General features: G+C 43.3%; 1 protein-coding gene across 5 annotated transcripts in view; it reads left to right on the forward strand.

Moving 5' to 3' along the window:
- The window catches only part of BCAS3 (BCAS3 microtubule associated cell migration factor), a 1469256-nt gene that overhangs the window by 79530 nt on the left and 1367601 nt on the right, over positions 1–22125 (forward strand). For all 5 annotated transcript variants that reach the window (XM_040336914.1, XM_040336915.1, XM_040336917.1 and 2 more), the window contains exon 6: positions 5988–6069. In XM_040336914.1, the coding sequence (XP_040192848.1) occupies positions 5988–6069 (82 nt within the window). The remainder of the gene's footprint in view (positions 1–5987; positions 6070–22125) is intronic.

Below are 22125 nucleotides of genomic sequence, written 5' to 3' on the forward strand. Positions count from 1 at the left end.
ATGCCTTTTTAGACAATTCTTAGTGATCTCTTGCTGAACTATTCATTTTCTTCCCCCCTTTCTTGCCACTCCAATTTTCTGGGTCCATCTGAGGATTGTATACTATTGAAATTTGATACTAAAGATGAGGATAGTATACGATTATCGGTTTAATTTTTTGCCTTTAAGATCCGTGTGGGACCCCTTGGGGAGGTAGGTTACCCTTCTGGGGATTGTTCTTGTCTCCAATAGGGATTTACCTACCTGTAATACTCACAGATGCTGGTTAAATGGCAATGTAATTTTTTTATCAACCACTAGAGGGCTCTCAATGTGATATATTAGATTTATTAATTTTTAGATTTTTTATGTTTTGACCTTTATGATTTTAATGTATAGGGAGAATACAGATGTCAGCCAACTGCGATTTCTCTTTCAGATATTAAAATCCCTGTTTTGGCTGATATGATATTAATTTGGGTATAATGTTCATGCTGCTATCTTTCTGGCGTTTTTAATAGATGCTATAAAGTGGTGACATGAATTTACCCGTTTTTAGGTTAATATGGCGTTATCTGTTTATGTATAGTAAGAACATACGATGTGACAGACAGTGACTCTTTAACTAAAACATTTATATGAAATGAATGGTGGGATGTCTGCTGACCATTGAGAATATCCTCATGAGGTAGGACCTTACCCTGCTGACATAGGATAGTCCTATCTATGTCAAGGGCGGTCTTACTGGTAGGAAGTTCCGGGTCATTCAGATCCTCCCCTTCCGGGTTCATTGATCCTGCGGCCGTTCCTGATTGGAGGCTGCTAGCTGAGAGAGAGGCTTGGTTGCCTGCTCTGTAGGCATATAAGGCTGACGTTCAGTGCGTCGCCCGTGCCCTTTGACAACGCCATCTGTGGTGAAATCGATCAGGGCGGAGCCACGCACCGAACGTCATTGCGTTTTACGTGACCCCGGATGCACGGGCACACGTTTTTTATTTGTATCTGTTTGCTTGTTTAGCCGGCAATTTTAAATTATATGTACCGCTGTGTATATGTTGCACAATTTTTAATAAATATTTGACGGTACTTCACATTCTGAGCCTATTTCTTCCCCTGGTTCGCCGGATGGACGTGGAGCCGTTAAACACATTGGAGAGGATATTCTGCCTGTCAGCTGTGACCGAGTTTTCTCCATGACCTGAGTGGATCGACACGCTTTTTATGATCGTGGATCTGGTAAGAGCACACCCTTACTTGCCTCTCGGTGGGAATATATGTTTCTTCTGACCAGAGACCAGAGGCTGTTCAATATTTGGATCATTTTATTACTCTGCAACTGTTTTTTGCCCATCTATTTGGACATTCATATGTTTTGGGGTTCTGCTGTTGATTTCCCCTCTCATTTTGGACTGCCTAACAATTGATTAGTATGCAATTCTAATGGACTAACAAAGTTTTTTAAGCGTTTGGTCCCAAATAGCAGATTGTTGTAATTACCCCGAAAGGTTTTTCCCATGACTGTTTGGGCATCATCCCCTTTTTTTTGCTATTTTTTGCACTAGCACTTTATTCATTTATTCATTTATGCATTTATTTATTTATATTATTTTCGCATTAAGTTGCGACTCCTAGCGCAACTCATCTTTTTTCTTTTTTCTTTCCATGAATGGAAGAGGATTTTGAAGGACCGGCTTAGTGATTGCAAGGTGAAACTTATGGATCACCGCCAGGCCTCCTCCTCTTTGCCCTATTCTGTTTTCCGTTATAATGCGATAGTTTTCTGGCACCAATTCTCCGAGAATGGTATTGCAGTCGTCTGAGAGCCAGCTTTCTGTAATAAAGAGGCAGTCTAGATCGTTTTGTAGTAAGAAATCGTGGATTTCTAATCGGTGTTTTACTGCCGATCTTGTGTTGATCAAAGCACATGATATGTGCTTGAGCTGGGTTAAATAGTTAACATTTTTGATGGTCGATCGAATCTCAAAAGTTGCTCTATTTTTTAGGCCTTTTTGGTGACGGCTGGTAATGCTGTTGCGAATTGTCTCAGACCCCGAATAGAGTCCGCAGAGTATCGCAGATTAGCCATTGTCGCCAGTCACATTGTCGTCAGTCTTTCCTAATTGCGGCGGCCGCGAATGAGGCCTGGTCTGGCGCGGATGTTGGTGGTAGGTTCTTTACTGACTGGGCCCTTGTCTTCCATCTACCCCACCTTACCCATGGTAGGTTACATAGAATGGGGTTGTCTCCCACAGCTGATTTTTCTAGAGGATGTGGTCAAGCCGCAGACTTCCTACATTGTTTCTGGTCTTGTCCAGTGGTACAGAGGTTCTGGGTGGAGATAGGTTCTTTTCTCTCATCTGCAATAGGTCTTCCAAATATTATACACCCCAAGAACTGCCTCTTGGGAATTTTTGGTGACTTGCATATATCATCCCATGCTAAGAGACTGACTGCATCCTGTACTTCTTTACGCAAAGAAGTCCATTTTATTATCATGGAAAGGATCAGACACCTCTAAAGTCCCTTTGGTAAAATGTATGAATTCAGTGCTCCTTGCTGTGAAGACCAGTTATAGGTAGGGGCAGTGACTGTTGTTTTTTTGGTAAAATTAATGACTCTTTACCATTATATAAACTCACGTTTGAGACTCGGAAAAGAACCAAAACCTTTCAATAGATATGGGGCAGATGGATAGCTAGCCCTCTAACCCTTACCCCAGAGTATATACATTGTTATATACTATTCTTGATCATGTTATGCACTTCATTGTGTTAACATATTTGGCTGCCCTTCAAACCTAGAAATGTCTGTTGGTCATCTCTCGTAATATTGCAGTTAATGATCACAAGAGGCATGTGAATTGATGTAAGTTTATTGAATATTCAAGTGTGTACTACCTTTTTTATTTTACTGATATGAATAACTGAAGTCTCTTGTTTGTATGTTGATTGGTTTATCAAAACTTAATAAAAATATCTTTAAAAAAAATTGTTTGCTCAAACACACTGCTCCTTTTTTCTGTTCCTACCTCAATATGCTCATGGGAACATTTGGCTCCCTACGTGTTATTTTTGGGTACCCTGCTATTGTCCACCTGGTTCATATGCATTTACTTCCCTAGTGTGTTTTTACTTATGCCTTGCATTATGGAATGCTGTTCCTCCTTTTTTCAACATGTATCCTACCTATGCTGATGTCAGATGCCTAGTTATACACTATTCACATGCATTGGTATGTCTCTGTTAACTTTATATGGGCCTACTTATGTCTCAATAGTCCATCATATTCAGTGTTCTTTTTTTTTTTGTGTTGAAAACTTAATAAAGCAAGTTTAAACATAAATACATTGTTCATTAGTCACAAAGAATATACAGTTAGTCCACTTTGTGAGCCCCAAATGCATTTACAAACCCAAATATTACCTTCTAAGAGTAGCAGTGACATCATAGCTGTGTTGTAAATATCCTGTGCAAAAGAGAAGAACTGTGAGAGGGACCCAGCAGGTCCCACCCACTAGAGACTGCCAGAAAACTAGGAGTCGGGACAGATACATGACTAATCGTTTTGTATGCCCCTTGCACACGGAGATCATAATTTACTGATGTTTACTCAGGAACTTGTGATGCCCGTATGCAAGGGGCCAAAAACTGTAGAAAGACCTGAGTAATGTTCAGTATAGGCGCGTAAAGGTGTGCAAGCGTATAGACAAGTAAATAAATCTAGTGCATACAATTTTCAATGAATAAAGTGCATAAATCATTAATTTCTATAAAAATATATAAAATTAATTTATTTATATGTAATATTCAATGAAAGTGAGTACATTTTTCAACAATGTCCATAAAATTAGATAAATCCAGTTTCCATGAATAGTGCAGTCCCATACACCAAAAAATCTTGAGTATTTAACTCTGATCACCACTGTATCCTTCACCCCACCTATGGGTGTCTTCTCATCTGTTTAGACAGACTTCACTAACTATAGGAGGTCAATATGCACTTTTTCAGTGTTTATATGGCACTGCTTCCACTGGCTGTTCAGTCCCAGTCCGCAGCTCTTAGCATGGCGTCATTCATGTAGGAGGCAAGAGGATAAAACCATAGTGCAGATTGCTAAACACTGCAAAAACGCATATTGACCTCTTTAGTTGGTGAAGTCTGTCTAAGCAGGTGAGAAGACACCCGTAGGTGGGGTGAAGGGCACAGTGGTGATCAGAGTTAAATACTCCAGTATTTTGTGTGTACAGGACTGCACTATTCACTAGATTTACCTTATTTTATGGACTTTGTTGAAAAATGTACTTCCTTTGATTGATATAAATGTTTTTATAGAAATTGATGATTTATGCACTTTATTAATTGAAAATTGTATGCACTTGATTTATTGGAGAATGCTGCACCCTTGTGAGATATTATATATTTCTTGCTTTTGTACAGGTGGTTGGAAGCATATTGGTGTTAACTGCTTCCTGTAGTATTTAGAACTTATCGCATATTTTTCACAATCATATTGTAATAGTAGGTTAGCACGGAAGTTTTTTTTCACATTTATATATTAAACGAGTAAACGCACGAGTAAATTACTGCATTCAAATGTAAAAGTTTCAATTTTTTTGTTTTACTGCTCTGTACTCAACGCTGTAATACTGATCTTTACTCTGATGCCCCATACACAAGATCGGAAAATCTGACAGCAAAAGTTCGATGTCAGCTTTTGAATGGAAATTCCAACCGTGTGTATGCTCCATCGGACTTTTGCTGTCGAAAATCTGATCGCCTGTAGCAATTCCAATGCGCAAAATTCCGACGCATGCTCAGAAACAATTTGACGAATGCTCGGAAGCATTGAACTTAATTTTCTCGGCTCCTCATAGTGTTGTACGTCATTGTGTTCTTGACGGACGAAAGTTCCGAGAACTTTTGTGTGACCGTGTGTATGCAAGCCAAGCTTGAGCGGAATTGCATTGGAAAAACCATCCAATGTTTTTCAGACGGAAAATCCGATCGTGTGTACGGGGCATTAGCTGTGTGCAATGTCCCAACAACAATGCATCTCACTTCAGATCAGTAAGTGTGCAACAGGCCTACAAGGAGCGAGAGCAGTAGTAACTGGTCTTTATTACAGGAAGCTCCCGCACAGAGGAAATGTTGTACTCTGAATTAATACACCTATCTGGAAGAAAAGCAGACCAAGTTTAAATTAAAAACTGTACACGCCTCTTATATTTAGACAATATTTGCTTAGTTCAGCTCTAGAGTAAAACTAAAGGCAAAACTTTTGCATTGAGTAAGGGAGAGATATAACCCCTGTCATTTATGTCACATTGTGGATTTTTACCTTCACTTCCTGTCCCACAGCCAAGAGGAATTTAGAGGAAATCTCTTTAAAGTTAGGGAATCCCGAAGTGTCATCAGACCCCAATGGAAGATTTCTCCTCTATTGTTCCGGTGTCAACCCAAAATTTGTGATTTTTCTTTTACTTTCAATAATGGTAGTAAACAGGACAAATAGAGGGTTAATCTTCCTAACGGGCACAGACAGCAATACAAACTGGCAGGTGTTCTAATCACTCTTATGAAAACTAGTGTTTCTGTAATTCCGTTAATGTTGAAGCCCCTTCCACGCGGATCCGTTGCAACGGTCCGCCAGCTCAGCGGGAGATCTCTCCGTTGAAATGGCGGATGACAGGTCCCTCTATGCTCACTGAGTGGGAAGGGGCTTGTCGAGCGCCACTGCTTGTCTATGGAGAGATCGGACGAAAACAGACAGCATGTCCGTTTTCATGAGATCTCACCCGATCCGATCCGTCCCGTCAGGACAGATGGCGACGTGTCGCCATCCGTCTGATTTTAGCGGATCGGATGTCAGCCGACATGGTCACCGCTGACATCTGATGCTCCATAGACAAGCATGGAGCACCCGTTCAGGTCCGCCAAATAAACTGACAGGGGCCTAAAAGAGAAAAACTTTATACTAACTAACATGTTTTGCATATTATGTTTTGCAGGTCAGCGGTGAAGCACAAGAACTATTTTCAGCCCGGCATGGTCCTGTACGATCTGCTCGAATCTTACCATCTCCTCAGATTTGTACGTTTCAGATTTTTTTACAATTTTCATGACAGTTTTCTTGGTTTACAGGTTTTATAGGTTTGTTTTAGTTGACTCTCTTTCCTCAGAAGTATCCTTGATGCTCTGTATTATTAATAATGTAAATGTAAAGCTCCTTTCACATTGCTAGCACGGCCGCATTAGTGGTAAAGTGCTGCTAGTTTTAGCGACGCTCTACCGCTGTTATAGCGGTACTTTTCGGCCGCTAGCTCAACCTCTTTTGTGGCCGATTGAAAAGGTTAAAACCGCCCGCAAAGCACCGTTGCCAAAGCACTTTGCAGGTGCTTTGGCAGTGCTGACCACCGCCCCAAAGACGCTGCTTGCAGGACTTTTTTGTTCCGGTCCTGCAAACGCACCGCCCCAGTGTGAAAGCACTTGGGCTTTCAGACCCCTTACACACTGAGGCGCTTTACAAGCATTTTGCCTGTAAAGTGCCTCTCAAGCCACCCCAGTGTGAAAGCCTGAGTGCTTTCACACTGGGCGGTGCGCTTGCAAGACAGGAAAAAAAGTCCTGCAAACAACATTTTTGTTAAAAGCGCCCCCATAACAGCGGTAAAGCGCCGCTAAAACTAGCGGCGCTTTCCTGCTAACATGACCGCGCTAGCAGTGTGAAAGTGGTCTCAGACTGGGGAGGCTTGACTGGTGCTTTACAGGTGCTATTTTTAGTGTTAAAATGCCTGAAATGTGCCTTCAGTGTGAAAGGGGTCTAATAGTAATGTAATATGTGAATTCAATGTGAGATCTTCTTCTTTTTTTTTTTTATTATGCCAAAAAATCTGCTTACTGTTCAAAAACATATTTTGATATTGCCCACAAAGTTTGAATGCCAATATACAGAGTATAAATGCAAAAGTGTTATCTTTGTCAAAAAAAGTAATTTTTGCTGATAAAGCCACTTTAATAGCCTGGAAAACTGTGTGCCATGTTGCTAATGGTATTTACACCACATTCGTTTTATAATACATATTCGCCATTGATTATTACCCTGCATGTGGGAGGTACCTTTCACCATGATCATAAATGCCTGGGGCCAGACGGGGGCGGCAGTCATGTGAGAATCAAACATTAGGACAGTTCTCTGACTTAGAGATGAGCTGCTTCACTATGTGCTGTAATAAGAGTACAGAGTTCCTCTGAAAAGTGCTGTCCTGTGTCACTACACACTGTAAGTCTCCACCAGTCCAGTGTACCTCTGTTACCTCGCTTCCAGTAACAGAATGGGGTCCTGCCGTTCACCTAGCATGGACCTCAAGTGTACATGTGTTGTAAACCTTTAAAAAAAAATGATCCTATATCTTTAAAGCTAAACAGCGCATAGTGCTTGTGCGGTCTAATTTGTCCCTTTCTATGCTGTAAAAAACCTGGTTGATTCTGCCTGTTCCTGTATCCCCTATGTGAACTGAGCTTGGTAATCATGGCTGCTGATCCATGATACTATGGTTAGTTTAGGTGCCTCTGTCACTCTGTGTTAGCTGTGTAAGAGTCTCTCCTCTCGCCCCATCCCTCCCTGCCTGTCAGTTCCTAGTGTGTGAGTGATCTCGAAACCGGCCCCTCTGCTCCTGCCGCTATTTCATGTGACAGTAAAGTCAGTGCATAGCATTACTGCCAGCCCCTCAGTTATAACAAGACATAAAAAAGAAAGAAAAGAAGGGGGGAGGGCACACCGACCTAGTGCATTACCATAAAAAGGTTTTATTTAATAAAATAAAAACAAAAGTCCTACTCACAAAGAGAGCTTGAATACACGCTTATCAGACTGGTCTCTTGGTGGCTCTTGAGGGCAATTAGGAGAGGGCTATAACGGACCATCTAGGCTCTGAAGAAAAGGGGGCACCCCAGAAACGCGTCAGCCATTCCGCCGTTGGGGTACCATCCGATCCTCGGTATTATCAGGTCCTGCTGGCAGGAACCAAGAGACCAGTCTGATTGTCTGTCTGATAAGCGTGTATTCAAGCTCTTTGTGAGTAGGACTTTTGTTTTTATTTTATTCAATAAAACTTTTTTATGGTAATGCACTAGGTCGGTGCGCCCTCCCCCCTTCTTTTCTTTCTTTTTTAGCCACATGAACGCACATGGTTCTGAGGAGAGCTGCAAGATTCTAGACCAGTGATGGCGAACCTTGGCACCCCAGATGTTTTGGAACTACATTTCCCATGATGCTCATGCACTCTGCAGTGAAGTTGAGCATCATGGGAAATGTAGTTCCAAAACATCTGGGGTGCCAAGGTTTGCCATCACTGTTCTAGACCTTGCCCTCGGATTGGACTACATCACCCTTTAGCGAAAACACCAGAGCGCAGGAGAATTATGTATTATAACAAGGTATAACACAGATGTGACCTACCATCGCTCTCCTCCCAAAAACGAAGGACTACAATGGGAGGTGCTGAGATTTCCTGCTGACATCAGCCGGGGGCTGAGTGGACAGCAAGTGGTCACGTAATCTCCCGGCTGATATCAAAAGTAAATCTCAAACCCTCCCACTTTAGTCCCTGGATCAGGGGAGGAGAGCAGGTGGGAGGTCATGTGACCACACAGGCACGCTCTGAAATAAGGTATTTAGCGGCATCATTCTTGTTATAACAGGGACTGGCAGTAATGCTTTTCACTGACTTTACAACTACTTCCTTATTGAACTATGCCGCCAGGCTAGGAATCTCTGTAATGCGTGTTCAGTCCTGTTTGCTACGGGTGACCGACCATTGAGGAGGGAGCCAGAACACCAACCCCTTTACTACTGGAGGACCCATCACTTGTACCAGGCTTTATGTCTGGCTGCGATTATACCTTGGCTATTGCTTGGTTACCCACAGCACCTGCATTACTTCTGCTAGACTTGCTGAGTAGACCTTTTGTTGTGGCTTGGCCTCATACCCCACAAGTGTTTTACTGTTGCCAAAACCATCATCCAACCCTTTTGAATAACTTTAGACCAGGCTTAGAACAGTTGATGCAACTTTACTTGGTCATACATTTTAATGTGAACAATAACCTTAAAATGTCCCTATCTATCTATACTTGGCTGCCCAGGCATACCTGCAAATGTTAGGTGCACATTTTTAGGTGTTTTGGCTGTTCTCTGGATACCCGGTGCCTCCAACAGACTGTAAGATGCAGTGGTCCTCCCCAATGCACTCACAGCATTTGTAGCTAAGAGCGGGTCCTGGACCTCATCCTTCCCACCCCTTTTATATCACAGGTGGGCAGGCTGGACCCAAAAAGCCTGGGAACAGAAGCACACAAGTTAACTTTTTTCCCCCTAGCCTGGGCCAGCCACTAACTAAACTAACATACAAGTGGGTGGGAGTTCTGTCCAAATCCATGCTCATCCCTACTTAAGAGCAGACATGGTAAAATGTTTTGCAGTTGCAGGGTTTCCTGAATGGCATTATCAGTTCACCTTATTTTTTTATTTGTTTCATGCAGTTATTCTTTACATATTTCTTCTACCTACCGTATTTATTATAGCTCTCTTTGTTATGCATTTCCCTTCTTTTACTGATCTACCTTATAATATATGAAATGTTTTGCTCCCTTGGCTGCACTCTGATTTGGCCGGTTAATGTAATATGCTGTTTCTTGAGAAAGTGTTTTAGATCCTGGTATAATATCTAGACAAAACATTTTCTGGACGTACTCTTCACAAGCTTTTTAATTGCTTCAGATGGTATTCTTTTTCGTTTCTGTTAAATTCCACTGCTTAGCAGATGGTGATAAAAGTTAGGAACACATTACTCCTTTTTACAGTGATCTTCTGTGTAATTAGAGCTCTTGATTATGTCTTTTGTTCCTGAAGCCATTATAAACTGAGACATGGTACGGTAAGTGCAGTAATACATTTTTGGCTCAATGTAATAGGTGAAGGGTGAGCCAATTAAATGCTTCTTTCTGAATGGTAGTATAGACCCCTGCGTTATTTCAGGCTTTTCTAGTCTGAACTGTTCATACACCTGCAGGTAATTTAAATCACTGTTTTTAAGGTGAATTTTTAGCTGCCAACAGTAAAAGAAAACACCTTCTAAAGAAGTGGGTTAGACTGGTATCTTTTAATAACATTTTTGCAGCATGTAGGAATTTATTAACATTATTTAGGCGTCTGGTTTGTAGATGTCTATTGGCTGTTTTGAGTACCTTTGCTCTTGTAAACCACATTTTTAAAGGGAGCCTGTCAGGAGATATACTGTATATGGGGGCTGCCAGTGTTGACATGTTATTGAAAGTGCAAGCTCCTGGTAAGTAATATTTTATGCAACCCTACTTGGTGGGTAAGTGACCCCGAACAGGTATATTCCTCTCAGTTGCCCTAACACTTGATGTTCATGTTAAAAAATCAACAAAAACCAGGTTCAAACAAGGATACCAAGGAAGTCTTATTGGTGGAATAATGACCACCAATCTGAGGCCGCAGCTCCCAAACCTGGAAAGACCAGATGAGAAAAAACATATAGGCCGGGTTCACACCTATCCAAATTAAATGCGCATTTCCCCGCATTCAATTTGCATAGCAGGAGAATGTGACCGGCTCTCTATGGAGCCGGGTTCACATATCTCCGAAGCAGGTGTGGTGCGGTGTGCCGGAAAAACGTGTGCCTTTTCTTGGTGCGTTTCAGGTTCGATTTCAGACCAAAATTCGGACAAAAATCAAAAATCGGAGCTGAACCGGTGAACCAGCACGCCCCGGACCCCTGCTGTGCGCCGCACATAAAGCCATAACGACAATAGGGGAAGTTCTGATCCAAAGCATGATGAATAATAACCTGTGATGGAAATCCATATATGATAAAAGTTCTTTATTGGCAAGAAAACAAAAATTATTGTAGCTCCCAGAAGAGGCATGTAGGTCCAGAACAATAATCAATAAAAATATTGTAAAATAAAAATACAAGTGACTAGATTAGCATTTAATTGAACTTTTATCATATATGGGATTTCCATCACATTATTATTCATCATCCTTTGGATCAGCTCTTCCCCATTGTCTTTACTTGATATTCATGTGCTTGTGGAAGTCAGCAGTAAAGTAGGGATATTACATTTCTGGAGCTTGCATCCTCAAAAAACAAGACAACAGTGTCAGCGATCATACTATTCAAACTGGGAACAAGTAAATTCAATTGTTAAATTGATGCTACCATTCAGAGAACATGGCAGTTGTGGTTAGAAAATCCAGTTATTTCATTTTGATCTGAGTTTTGTGTCCTGTGTCCTTACACAATTTTGAGCTGACCAACTGACCTTAAAGCAAGATTGGAGTTTTGCTGTAACAAACCGCGAGCAGACAGTCTTTTATTGAAACCTGCACAGATGTCTCTGTAATCGCGGCCGAAATCGGGACTGCCAGTGGGAGTGAAATCATGCAAGTTCAGCTGAACTCGCACGGCTTCACTCCCACACCCCAGTGTGAACCTGGACCAAAGGTGGAAAAAGTTCGGAAATGATTTGTCTTTGTCTCATTTTTTTACATCACAGAAACCTGACATTTTAACAGGGGTGTGTAGACTTTTTATATCCAATGTAAATGCTCAGTCACCACTAATATAGTGTATAATAGAATGCATATAGAGGACCCCTGATGACTGCCTCTACTACTAAATTGGCTTGAAAAAATAAATAAACAGTTTACAATACTGCTTAGAAATATACAATTAACATTGTCTCAATGTACTTTTAAGCACCACTACTTCATGTAACAAGAGAGGGGCTGAGTTGTTACTTGAGACATTTCAAATAAGATTTCATTAGGAGTTCAGAGGTGTACAAATGCATTATATTGCGCATGTGGTGAATGCCGCAGCACCTAGTCTACAGGAGGAAGGGGGGTGCAGGATGAGGAAAAAATAAAAAATACAAACCAATGGGAAAGACTGCAATACAATTGTTCAGTTCTCTAGAGGGGTGGCAAACGAATCCCCCTCCATGTGGGTGCTGAATTTCTTCAAGTGGATAAGGTTGGGAAAGAATTTATATATGTTTCCGCTTTTGAAAGAGGAATTCTATTTTGTGCAGATACTGGTGCTGCATTTGCTTGTTATCACACCAAACCCGGTGCACAAATTGCCTCCAACGTAGCCTGCTACTACTTTTGTATCTTGTCGTCCCCATCTGTCCGTTGCAGGTGTGGGAGGCCCAGGACTAGATTTTACTGGCCTGGATGAGACTGTTGTCATCGGAGGTGATAAGTAAGCACCTGAGGGGGAACGATGGTTTAGCTTAGACCCCTTTCACACTGGGGCGTTTTTCGATGTGCTGGCAGGACGATAAAAAAACTCCTGCAAGCAGCATCTTTGGAGCGGTGTATACACCGCTTCTGCCCATTGCAATGAATGGGCAGCTTAGGTGGTTTTAACCCTTTTCCGGCTGCTAGCGGAAGCTAAAAGCAAAAACAATGGTAAAGCACCACTAAAAATAGCAGCACTTTACCACCGACGCTTCGCTGTGAAAGGGCTCTTAGGGTAGTTTTTAGAGGACTTGTTTAAGGGGTTGGGGGTTTTTAATTTATGAACTTTCCCTTTTAAGACAAAAATACAGTATATGGGCATTTCCAGCTGAAATCCTTGCTGAAAAGATTAAGAGATCAGCAGTCAGAAATGTGAATGCTGCCATTTTATTAAAGTGATACTAAAGTCTCATTTTTTTTTTGGTTAAAAATAACAAACCTATTATACTTACCTCCTCTGTGTAGTAGTTTTGCACAGAGCAGCCCAGGTCTTCCTTTTCTCTGGTCCCTCTTCGTCCTTGCCCATCCCTCCTGTTGAGTGCATTTGGACATATATTCCTTTCATTGGCCAGAATAATCATTTATTTTAGCCTTTGAAATGAATGAACGCTCAAGCGCTAAGTGCATCTAGTGTTTAGGCACATTTACACGCGTTTCGGTTTCTTGGGTGTTTTTTCTACCCAAGTGCTACTCTCCAAAGCTTCACGCTGGGATAAATATGAGTGACAGAGCCTGCACTGTGCACCCCAAGATGTAATAAGCTTTTAACCCTTGTAGTGCAGGGAGCCCTAATTCCAGGGTACGTTTATAAACAAAATGGTAAACAAGTGGCTAAAACAAGCTCACGGGTGCTGGTGCAGCTGTGACCTTGGTACTGGCTTTAACAGCTGGTGAAGGGCACCCAAGTGGCTCTACTTTATGGGGCACTCAAAGTGATCTAATTTCCCCCTGTTGTGCTGCTGTTTCTCCTCTCAGCTCGTGTGCAGCTGAGAACGGAGTGAATGTGGTCACTTATACTGTAAAAAATGGGAAACAAAGGTATTTTAGGCTCCATTCACACTTGTGCAACTTGTCATGCAACTTTGGACATCAAAGTTGCATGACAAGTTGTTCCCAATGTTTTCCAATGATAACCATTCATATGTGCGGCTTTAAAGTTGCAGCGACTTCAAAGTAGTTCATGCATTACTTTGGTCTGGTCTGACTTCCATGCAACTTGAGGGCCATAGGCTTCAATGTTAACCCTCAGAAGTTGCATGAAAGTAGTATCTGAATGTTCTACAATGCAACAGTTGGCAAAAGTCATATCCAAGTTGCACCCATCCAAAGTTGCGTCAAAGTTGCGCTCCAAAGTCTGCTCAAGTTTGGAGTCGTGCAAGTGTGAATACAGCCTAAAATGTTTTTTTCTCTAGTCGTCTTCCAGGACAGCCTCTTGAGACCTTGGGCTCCTCCCTCCGGGACAGGAAACACGTACACCCTTTTCTTTAAAGGGCGGTCCTCTAGATCTCCTCCTCAGTTATTGTGTTTCCTGCCAGAAGGGAAGGAGCACGTTTTTTTTTTAAGGGACTTTTAAAAATGCTGGATTCCCTCTCTGCCTGGTACCCCTCTGCTCCTGCTAGGAAGAGAAAGGTCACCGATTTCACTGCTGTCTAAAGCTCAGAGAGAGTGGGAACCCTTGATGTCGGCATCCCCCCCCGCAGTACCCAGTACCTGTTGCGTTGGTCTTCATCTCAGAGCACAGCGCGGTACATCAGCTATGGCGGCGGCGAGAGACGCTGGCTGTGCCATGCCGCTCTGCACTGCAGATCCCCTTCCGGAGCGGCGCTGAGGGGCGGGACGGATGCGTTCCACAAGGCGGAAGTGCGTCACCGGAACGGCGTCATCAAGGGGCGCCGTCGAAACCTAGTCCCATTCGACTTAGGCGCGGCAGTGGAAGGAAGGCACACGGAGCGGTGTGTTCCAAACGCAGCCGGGCTGTTTAAGGACACAGGACCGATGGAGGAAGCGAGGCAGGCCACAGACTCCGGGTCCACCGGCTCCGGCGTCTCCCAGGTAAGGGGGGCTAGGCTGACTCTTCACTTACCTTGGGGGACATGGTCTAAATTTATCTCAGGACCTTTTCTCCCTCCCTGGGCAGGGCCTGTGGTGGAGGGCTCCCCAGCACTTATCTTTTCTGGCACACGGTGTGGTTGTCAGGGGGCATTGTCTTTTAAATGCAGGGAACCTAAAGCGTAGATTTCCTTTTGAGGAAGATGCAACGCACCCATGGAACAAAGTTCCAAAGCTAGATGCACCTCTGGCCAGGGTATCAAAAAGAACTGACCTGGCCTTCGATGACCTTGGATCACTTAAAGATCCGATGGATAAAAGGGGTGACATCATTTTAAAAAGGGCATGGGATGCTTCCACTATTGCACTTAAACCAGCGTTGGCGGCTACCTGCGTAGCCAGGAACTTGGAGTGTTGGCTCAATCAACTCCAAGCGCATATCACTGCTGGTACATCCAGGCAGCAGATCTTAAAATCTTTCCCGTTGCTCTTGAAGGCGGCTGGCTTCCTAGCCGATGCTTCCTCAGAATCGGTGAAGCTTGCAGCCAGATCCGCAGCGTTAGTCAACGCAGCCAGAAGGTCGGTCTGGTTAAAGACATGGACTGGTGACGCCGCATCAAAGTTAAAACTCTGCGGCTTACCCTTTTCTGGCGATCACTTATTTGGTCCGGGTCTCCAGGAGGCACTAGAAAGGACACAAGATAAAAAGAAAGCCTTCCCGGAAAGAAAAAAGAAAGAAGGAAATAAACGCTTTTTTCGAGGGTTTAGGCAAAACCAGAAAGACCGGGATTCACATCCTAAAAAACATTGGTCGGGCCAAAAGGGACGTGGAAGAGGAGGAATCTTGTTTAACCCTCCTCAGGTTCCCCCCAAAACCCAGTGACACTCAGGTCCCTGTGGGAGGAAGATTGGGGGAGTTCCTCTCACAATGGACAGAATTAACAGTCAGTCCGTTTGTACACGACCTCATAGAAAACGGCTACAGGCTGGAATTTTCAGCTCCCCCTCCCCCAATATTTTTGGTCACTCAACCTCCCAGAGACCGGGAGAAAGCAGAGGCCCTGGGTCTCCTTTTAGGGGACCTGTTGGATCAGAGGGTTCTGTCGGAAGTTCCCCAGGAGGAGGAAGGTCAGGGGGTGTATTCACATGTCTTCGTGGTGAAAAAGCCCTCAGGAAAGTACAGACTGATTTTAAACCTTCGTCCCCTCAACAAGTGGGTCCGGTACAAACGGTTCAGAATGGAATCGATATTTTCAGTCACCAGTCTGATCTTCCCAAAGTGTTATATGGCCACCGTGGACTTAAGGGACGCATATTTACACATTCCGATCCGTCAGGAATGCCAAAAATTCCTGCGTCTAGCGGTGAGACTGGGTTCTGCTACCAAACATCTGCAATTCAGGGCCCTCCCCTTTGGCCTGTCTTCCTCGCCAAGGATTTTTACCAAAGTCCTAGCAGAAGCCCTGGCACCACTGAGACTTCAAGGAGTAACAATAGTGCCTTACCTAGACGATCTGTTGTTCATAGCCCCGTCTGGTCATCAGTTAGAGAGCGACCTGAAGGTAGCCCTGTCTTTCCTGCGTTCCCTGGGTTGGCTGGTCAACGAAGAAAAATCGCAGATGATACCATCACAGGAGGTGATGTATCTGGGATACAGAATATCCTCAGTAGAAAAGAAGATTTTCCTTCCCCAGGAAAAAATTCTCAAACTGGATCAGGCGGTTGCTCTCCTCCAGACGAATCAGGAGATCAGCATAAGGCAAGTTATGCGAGTTCTGGGTCTGATGTCGGCCTGTTTTCCGGCGGTACCCTGGGCCAGATTTCATTCGCGTCCTCTCCAGGCACATATGCTCAAACTTTGGAGTGGCAGGAAGGAGGATTTGGACCTCACAATACCTATCCCAAAGAGCATTCAAAGAAACCTATGGTGGTGGAGAGCCAGAGAAAACCTGGACAAGGGTCTTCTCTGGGATCCGCCAGTGGCTCTGGTAATGACCACCGATGCCAGCAGGGGGGGTTGGGGAGCCCACCTGGGAGAAGTTTGGACCCAGGGTCAGTGGTCGTCCTCGGAGGTTCTTCGGTCATCAAACCAAAAAGAACTGTTAGCCGTTCTAAAAGCCATTCAGGACTTCAAGTGCTATCTAGTGGGTCAGCATCTACAAATCAGGACGGACAACGCTGCCACAGTAGCTTATATAAACAAGCAAGGAGGCACAAGGAGCCCAGCCCTCCAGGCAACAGCTACACAGATCTTGATCTGGGCAGAGAAAAATCTGGCAAGACAGAGCGAAGGGGATAGATGCCTTCTCACATCCTTGGCATTTCAGCCTGGCATACGCATTCCCTCCAGTGAGGTTGATTCCCAGGGTAATTCAAAAATTTCTCAGGGAACCAGCGGATCTGATTCTGATCACGCCTTTCTGGCCCAAGAGGCCATGGTTCGCCAGCCTGTGGAGGCTGGCCCTGTATCCACCTTGGACACTTCCAGAAAAAGTAGATCTACTGTCTATAGGTCCAGTCCTTCATCCTCAGATAAAGAACCTGAAACTAACTGCCTGGTTTCTGAAGAGCAACTATTGAAAGCACGGGGTTTTTCGGATAAAGTGGTCACGACTCTCTTAGGGTGTCGCAAACCTGTAACTAGAGCAATATACTCTAAGGTGTGGAAAAAAATCAATTCCTGGAAGATACAGCAAGGAATGAATCATTCTGGCATCCCAGTAGTGCTAGAATTTTTGCAGGCAGGTGCGGACTTAGGCTTATCAGTCAGCACTCTCAAAGTACAGGCGGCTGCCTTAAGTATTTTTTTGGATGTACCTCTTCAACACGATCGCTTCGTCAAAGACTTTTTCAAAAGTCTGACAAGATCTAATCCAACTAGGATTAGAGCCTGTCCCTCTTGGGATCTGTCCTTGGTACTAAAGGCTCTTACTAACAAACCATTTGAACCGCTGGAAGAGTCTTCTCTGAAACATGTTACCCTTAAAACAGTCTTTCTAGTGGCCATAGCCTCAGCCAGGAGAGTCAGCGATCTTCAGGCCCTCTCTATTAGGGAGCCCTTCCTATCTGTATTTGACGATAGGATAGTTCTTAGGACGGATCCTAGCTTCCTACCCAAGGTAGCCTCTACCTTTCATAGGACTCAGGACATTGTCCTACCAACCCTGCTTTCCTCTTCAGAAGATGATGAAGGGGAATTTTTGTCCCTATTGGATGTTAAAAGAAGTCTTTTATTTTACTTAGAAGTCACAAAGGAATTTAGATTATGTGACTCACTTTTTGTTAACTTCTCAGGTGCCCGCAAGGGTCACAGAACATCAAAATCCTCTATTGCCAGATGGCTCAGGATGTTGATTGTAGAAGCATATACGTTAGGGGGTAGGGAACCACCTACAGTTAAAGCACATTCTACTCGGGCAGTGGCGGTTTCCTGGGCAGAAAGAGCAGGAGCGTCCCCGGAAGAGATCTGTAAGGCGGCAGCCTGGACATCTTACTCAACCTTTGCAAGACACTACCGGTTGGACCTGCTGTCAGACAAGGATCAGGCCTTCGGACGAAGGGTCCTCCAGACAGTAGTCCCACCCTAAAAAACAGTAAGTTCTTGCTTGTCATCTCAAGAGGCTGTCCTGGAAGACGACTAGAGAAAGACCGGAGTTAGGCTTACCGGTAACTCTGTTTCTAGGAGTCTTCCAGGACAGCCGGAGTTTTTCCCACCCGGTGTCTGTTAAGGAACTGTAATTGTGGTGAAGATATAAAATGATCTAACGATGTGTTAGTAGACTATGTCTTTCAGGATCTTCTGGTATTTCTCGGGCAAACTGAGGAGGAGATCTAGAGGACCGCCCTTTAAAGAAAAGGGTGTACGTGTTTCCTGTCCCGGAGGGAGGAGCCCAAGGTCTCAAGAGGCTGTCCTGGAAGACTCCTAGAAACAGAGTTACCGGTAAGCCTAACTCCGGTCTTTTTTTTTTAATCTATACACAAATGTTTTTTATTATTTTATTTCTATTTTAAACTGAGTGAGTTGTTTTACAAGGTGATCGTTTACAATCACTTTTATAAATTGTATTAGTCTGGTATAACAGGAAATAAACAGATGCATCAATACCAGGAATATAGAAGCACCAATAGTACATAAACTGTAAGTATGGTAAGAGTTTTATAACATTAGGGAGTTTTGTAAATCTGGGTGGTAATACTGATTTTTCCATGACTGATAGTTTCTTTAAATAAAGGTACAGTATTGGATCTGATGAAGCTGGTTTTCTCAGAAGGCTTTATTACATTTATCAGATTTCTTACTAAGGCAGGTCATAGATGGTTGATAGATTGATCAACACGCAATCATTCCCACGGAGCCATTGTGTTCTCCTGGTGGGGGGACAGCTATAGCTGCTAGCAATAAACACGTAAAAAAACTTGATGGATTGACTTGGTGACAATCAGCCTGCCCATAGATGACTCAAATCCTAGCCGATGCTTAACAAGTAATCAATCAAGTAAAACATTCATGTATATCAAGAACTGTAAATAAGAAAATGTAAAACATTCATAAATAATCTAGTAAAGTTCGTCAGAAGAAAAATAAGAGAAGTGCTCTTGTGCAAAAAGTTAATTTATACTTGTGTATCAAGAAAAATCCATATTTCAGTGTGGATAGCAAATCTTCACACCCTAAAGTGCACACCCAATACTTAAACCGCTTGCCAGCTACTCTGATCCCAAGATGGGGGTCTGACTGCACATTATCCCAGTATCACCATGGTATCACCAATGCAGCAAGACTCCAATGTTGGGGGTCAGAGTAGCAAGTAAGCAGCTTGAGAGTTGGGTGTGCACTAGTGGATGGTTAATATTTTGCTATCCACACTAAAATCCATGGGCCAGATTCATGTAGAAATCCGGCAGCGTAACGTATCCCATTTACGTTACACCGCCACAAGTTTTCAGCGTAAGTGCTTGATTCACAAAGCACTTGCCTGTAAACTTGCGGCGGCGTAGCGTAAAGCCGTCCGGCGCAAGCCCGCCTAATTCAAATGGGGCGTGTATCATTTAAATTAGGCGCGTTCCCGCGCCGAACGTACTGCGCATGCTCCGTTTTGAAATTTCCCGCCGTGCTTTGCGCGAAATGACGTCGCCCTGACGTAATGTTTTAAACGGCGACGTGCGTTACGTACTTTCAAATTCCCGGACGACTCGGGAACGACGGCCATACTTTAACATGGGCTGTCTAATTTTAGCCTGTCGGATCTTAGCCAAATGCCGTTGTATCTTTGTTTGTGAATTCAAAATAAAGATACAACGCGTACTTTTTCTGTGAATCTGGCCCTATAAATTTTGTTGATACACCAGTATAAAATAACTTTTTGCATATTAGCACTTCTTTCTTCTGATGGACTTTTTTTTAACACATTCTTATTTACAGTTTTTAATATATATAAATGTTTTACTTGATTGATTGTTGTGATTTTATGGACTTTATATTGATAGCACAACACGTTTTTCATTAACCACGGAAAAATTGGCTGCCCAATGACCGGGCCATTTTTTGCGATTCTGCACTGCGTCATTTTAACTGACAATTGCGCGGTCATGCGACGTTGCACCCAAACAAAATTGACGTTTTTTCCCCCCACAAATAAAGCTTTCTTTTGGTGGTATTTGATCACCTCTGCGGTTTTTATTTTTTGCGCTATAAACAAAAAAAGAGCGACAATTTTGAAAAAAAAAAACAATGGCCCAGATTCTCATACATTGGCGCATATTTATGCCGGCGTAGCGTATCAAATATATGCTACGCCGACGCAGCGCAGAGAGGCAAGCACAGTATTCAGGAAGCCAGTGCTCCCACTCGCTCTCAAATCTACGCTGGGTTTCCTCGGCGTAAGCCAGCGTAGGTGGAAGTGGGCGTGAGCCATGCTAATGAGGCGTGACCCCATGCAAATGATGGGCCAAGCGCCATAGAAGTACTTAAAATGAACGGCGCATGCGCCGTCCCGTGGCCGCATCCCAGTGCGCATGCGCAAAATCACGTCGAAACATCAGCCGAAGATACGTCGAATCACTGCCTACGATGTGAACGTAACCAAGCCATATTCACGTACTACGTAAACAACGTAAAATACGACGGCTCTGTTCCCTGGTCCATACCTTTGCATGAGTTGCACCTCCTATATGGGGAATAACTTTACGCCGGACGTACGACTTGCGCAATCCGCGTATATTATGCACTGGGCGCAACTACGTTCGTGAATCGGCATATCTCCCTCATTTGCATATGTGCATAGAAAATCAATGGGAGCGGAAAATGCGCCCACGATACGACGGCTTAGGCAAGTTACGTCGGTCGTAGGAAGCCTATTTTTAGGCGTATCTCAGATTGTGGGCACGGCGCACAGATATGACGGCGCATAGTTACACTTGCGCGGCGTATCTCGAGATACGTCGGCGTAAGTGCTTTGTGAATCCGGGCCAATATTTTTTACTTTTTGCTATAATATCCCCCAAAAATATTTTAAAAAAACGAATTTCTTTCTCAGTTTAGGCCGATATGTATTCTTCTACATATTTTTGGTAAAAAAAAAAATCGCAATAAGCGTATTTTGATTGGTTTGCGCAAAAGTTATAACGTCTACAAAATAAGGGATAGATTTATGGCATTTTTTTTTATAATTTTGTTTTTATTAGTAATGGCGGTGTTCTGCGATTTTTATCGTGACTGCGACATTATGGCGGACACATTGGACACTTTTGACACTATTTTGGCACCATTGTCATTTATAAAGCGAGCAGTGCTATAAAAATGCACTGATTACTGTTAAAATTACACTGGCAGGGAAGGGGTTAAACACTAGGGGGCAATGAAGGGGTTAAGTGTCCTAGGGAGTGATTCTAACTGTGGGGGGGATGGGCTATCAGTGACATGACAGATCACTGCTCCCGATCACAGGGAGCAGTATATCCCTGCCATGTCACTAGGCAGAATCGGGAAATGCCTTGTTTACATAGGCATTTCCCCGTTCTGCTACTCCGGGACACGATCGCGGGTACCTGGCGGACATAGTCTGCGGGACCTGCGGGCACGCTTAACCGAGCATGCAGCGCGCGCGCCCACACGGCGGCTAATTCAAAGCAACGTTCAGGTATGTTGCTTTGCACAGCCGTGCCATTCTGCCAACATATATGTACATGCAGCAGTCTGCAAGTGGTTAATATTATGTATAATATTTATGTGGGCATTTTGTGAGTGCAGCTATCACTGAGAAATTCTTCTTTTTTTTTTTACTATTTGGTGACACTTTTTGCACAATTTATTTTTTGGTTTAATTCCATTTTTTAATAAAGGACTGGACACTTATGAAATGGCCACCTACTGAGCTAAGGAATTTTGGCTGGTTAATCAAGAGCTTTCCAAAACTTGCTCTATCTAAGGTTCTTCACATAACAACAATGTGTATATTGGCAGCCATTCATTTATTTATTTATTTTTTAATTGCTGTTTGTGATTTTTTTTTTTCCGTTTACAAACGATTTTATTGTAGAAAAGGTCAAGGTACAAAAAGCTGTTTGTGATTTTTAAACGCCTGGACATTTTTATTTGAGAAGGACTGATGGGTTTTTTCAGAAAGATTTTCTCAACAATTAAAGATAGCAACTTTGTGTTGCAAATTTTTTTTTTTTTTTTTTAGTACTGCATTTTTGCATCACAAGTAGTTTTTTGCATCACTTTTGAGAGTGTCACATCACGTTTAGCTTTACCTATGGCAAACACA

Source organism: Rana temporaria, chromosome 2 (assembly GCF_905171775.1).
Source record: "Rana temporaria chromosome 2, aRanTem1.1, whole genome shotgun sequence".
Classification (NCBI taxonomy): domain Eukaryota; kingdom Metazoa; phylum Chordata; class Amphibia; order Anura; family Ranidae; genus Rana; species Rana temporaria.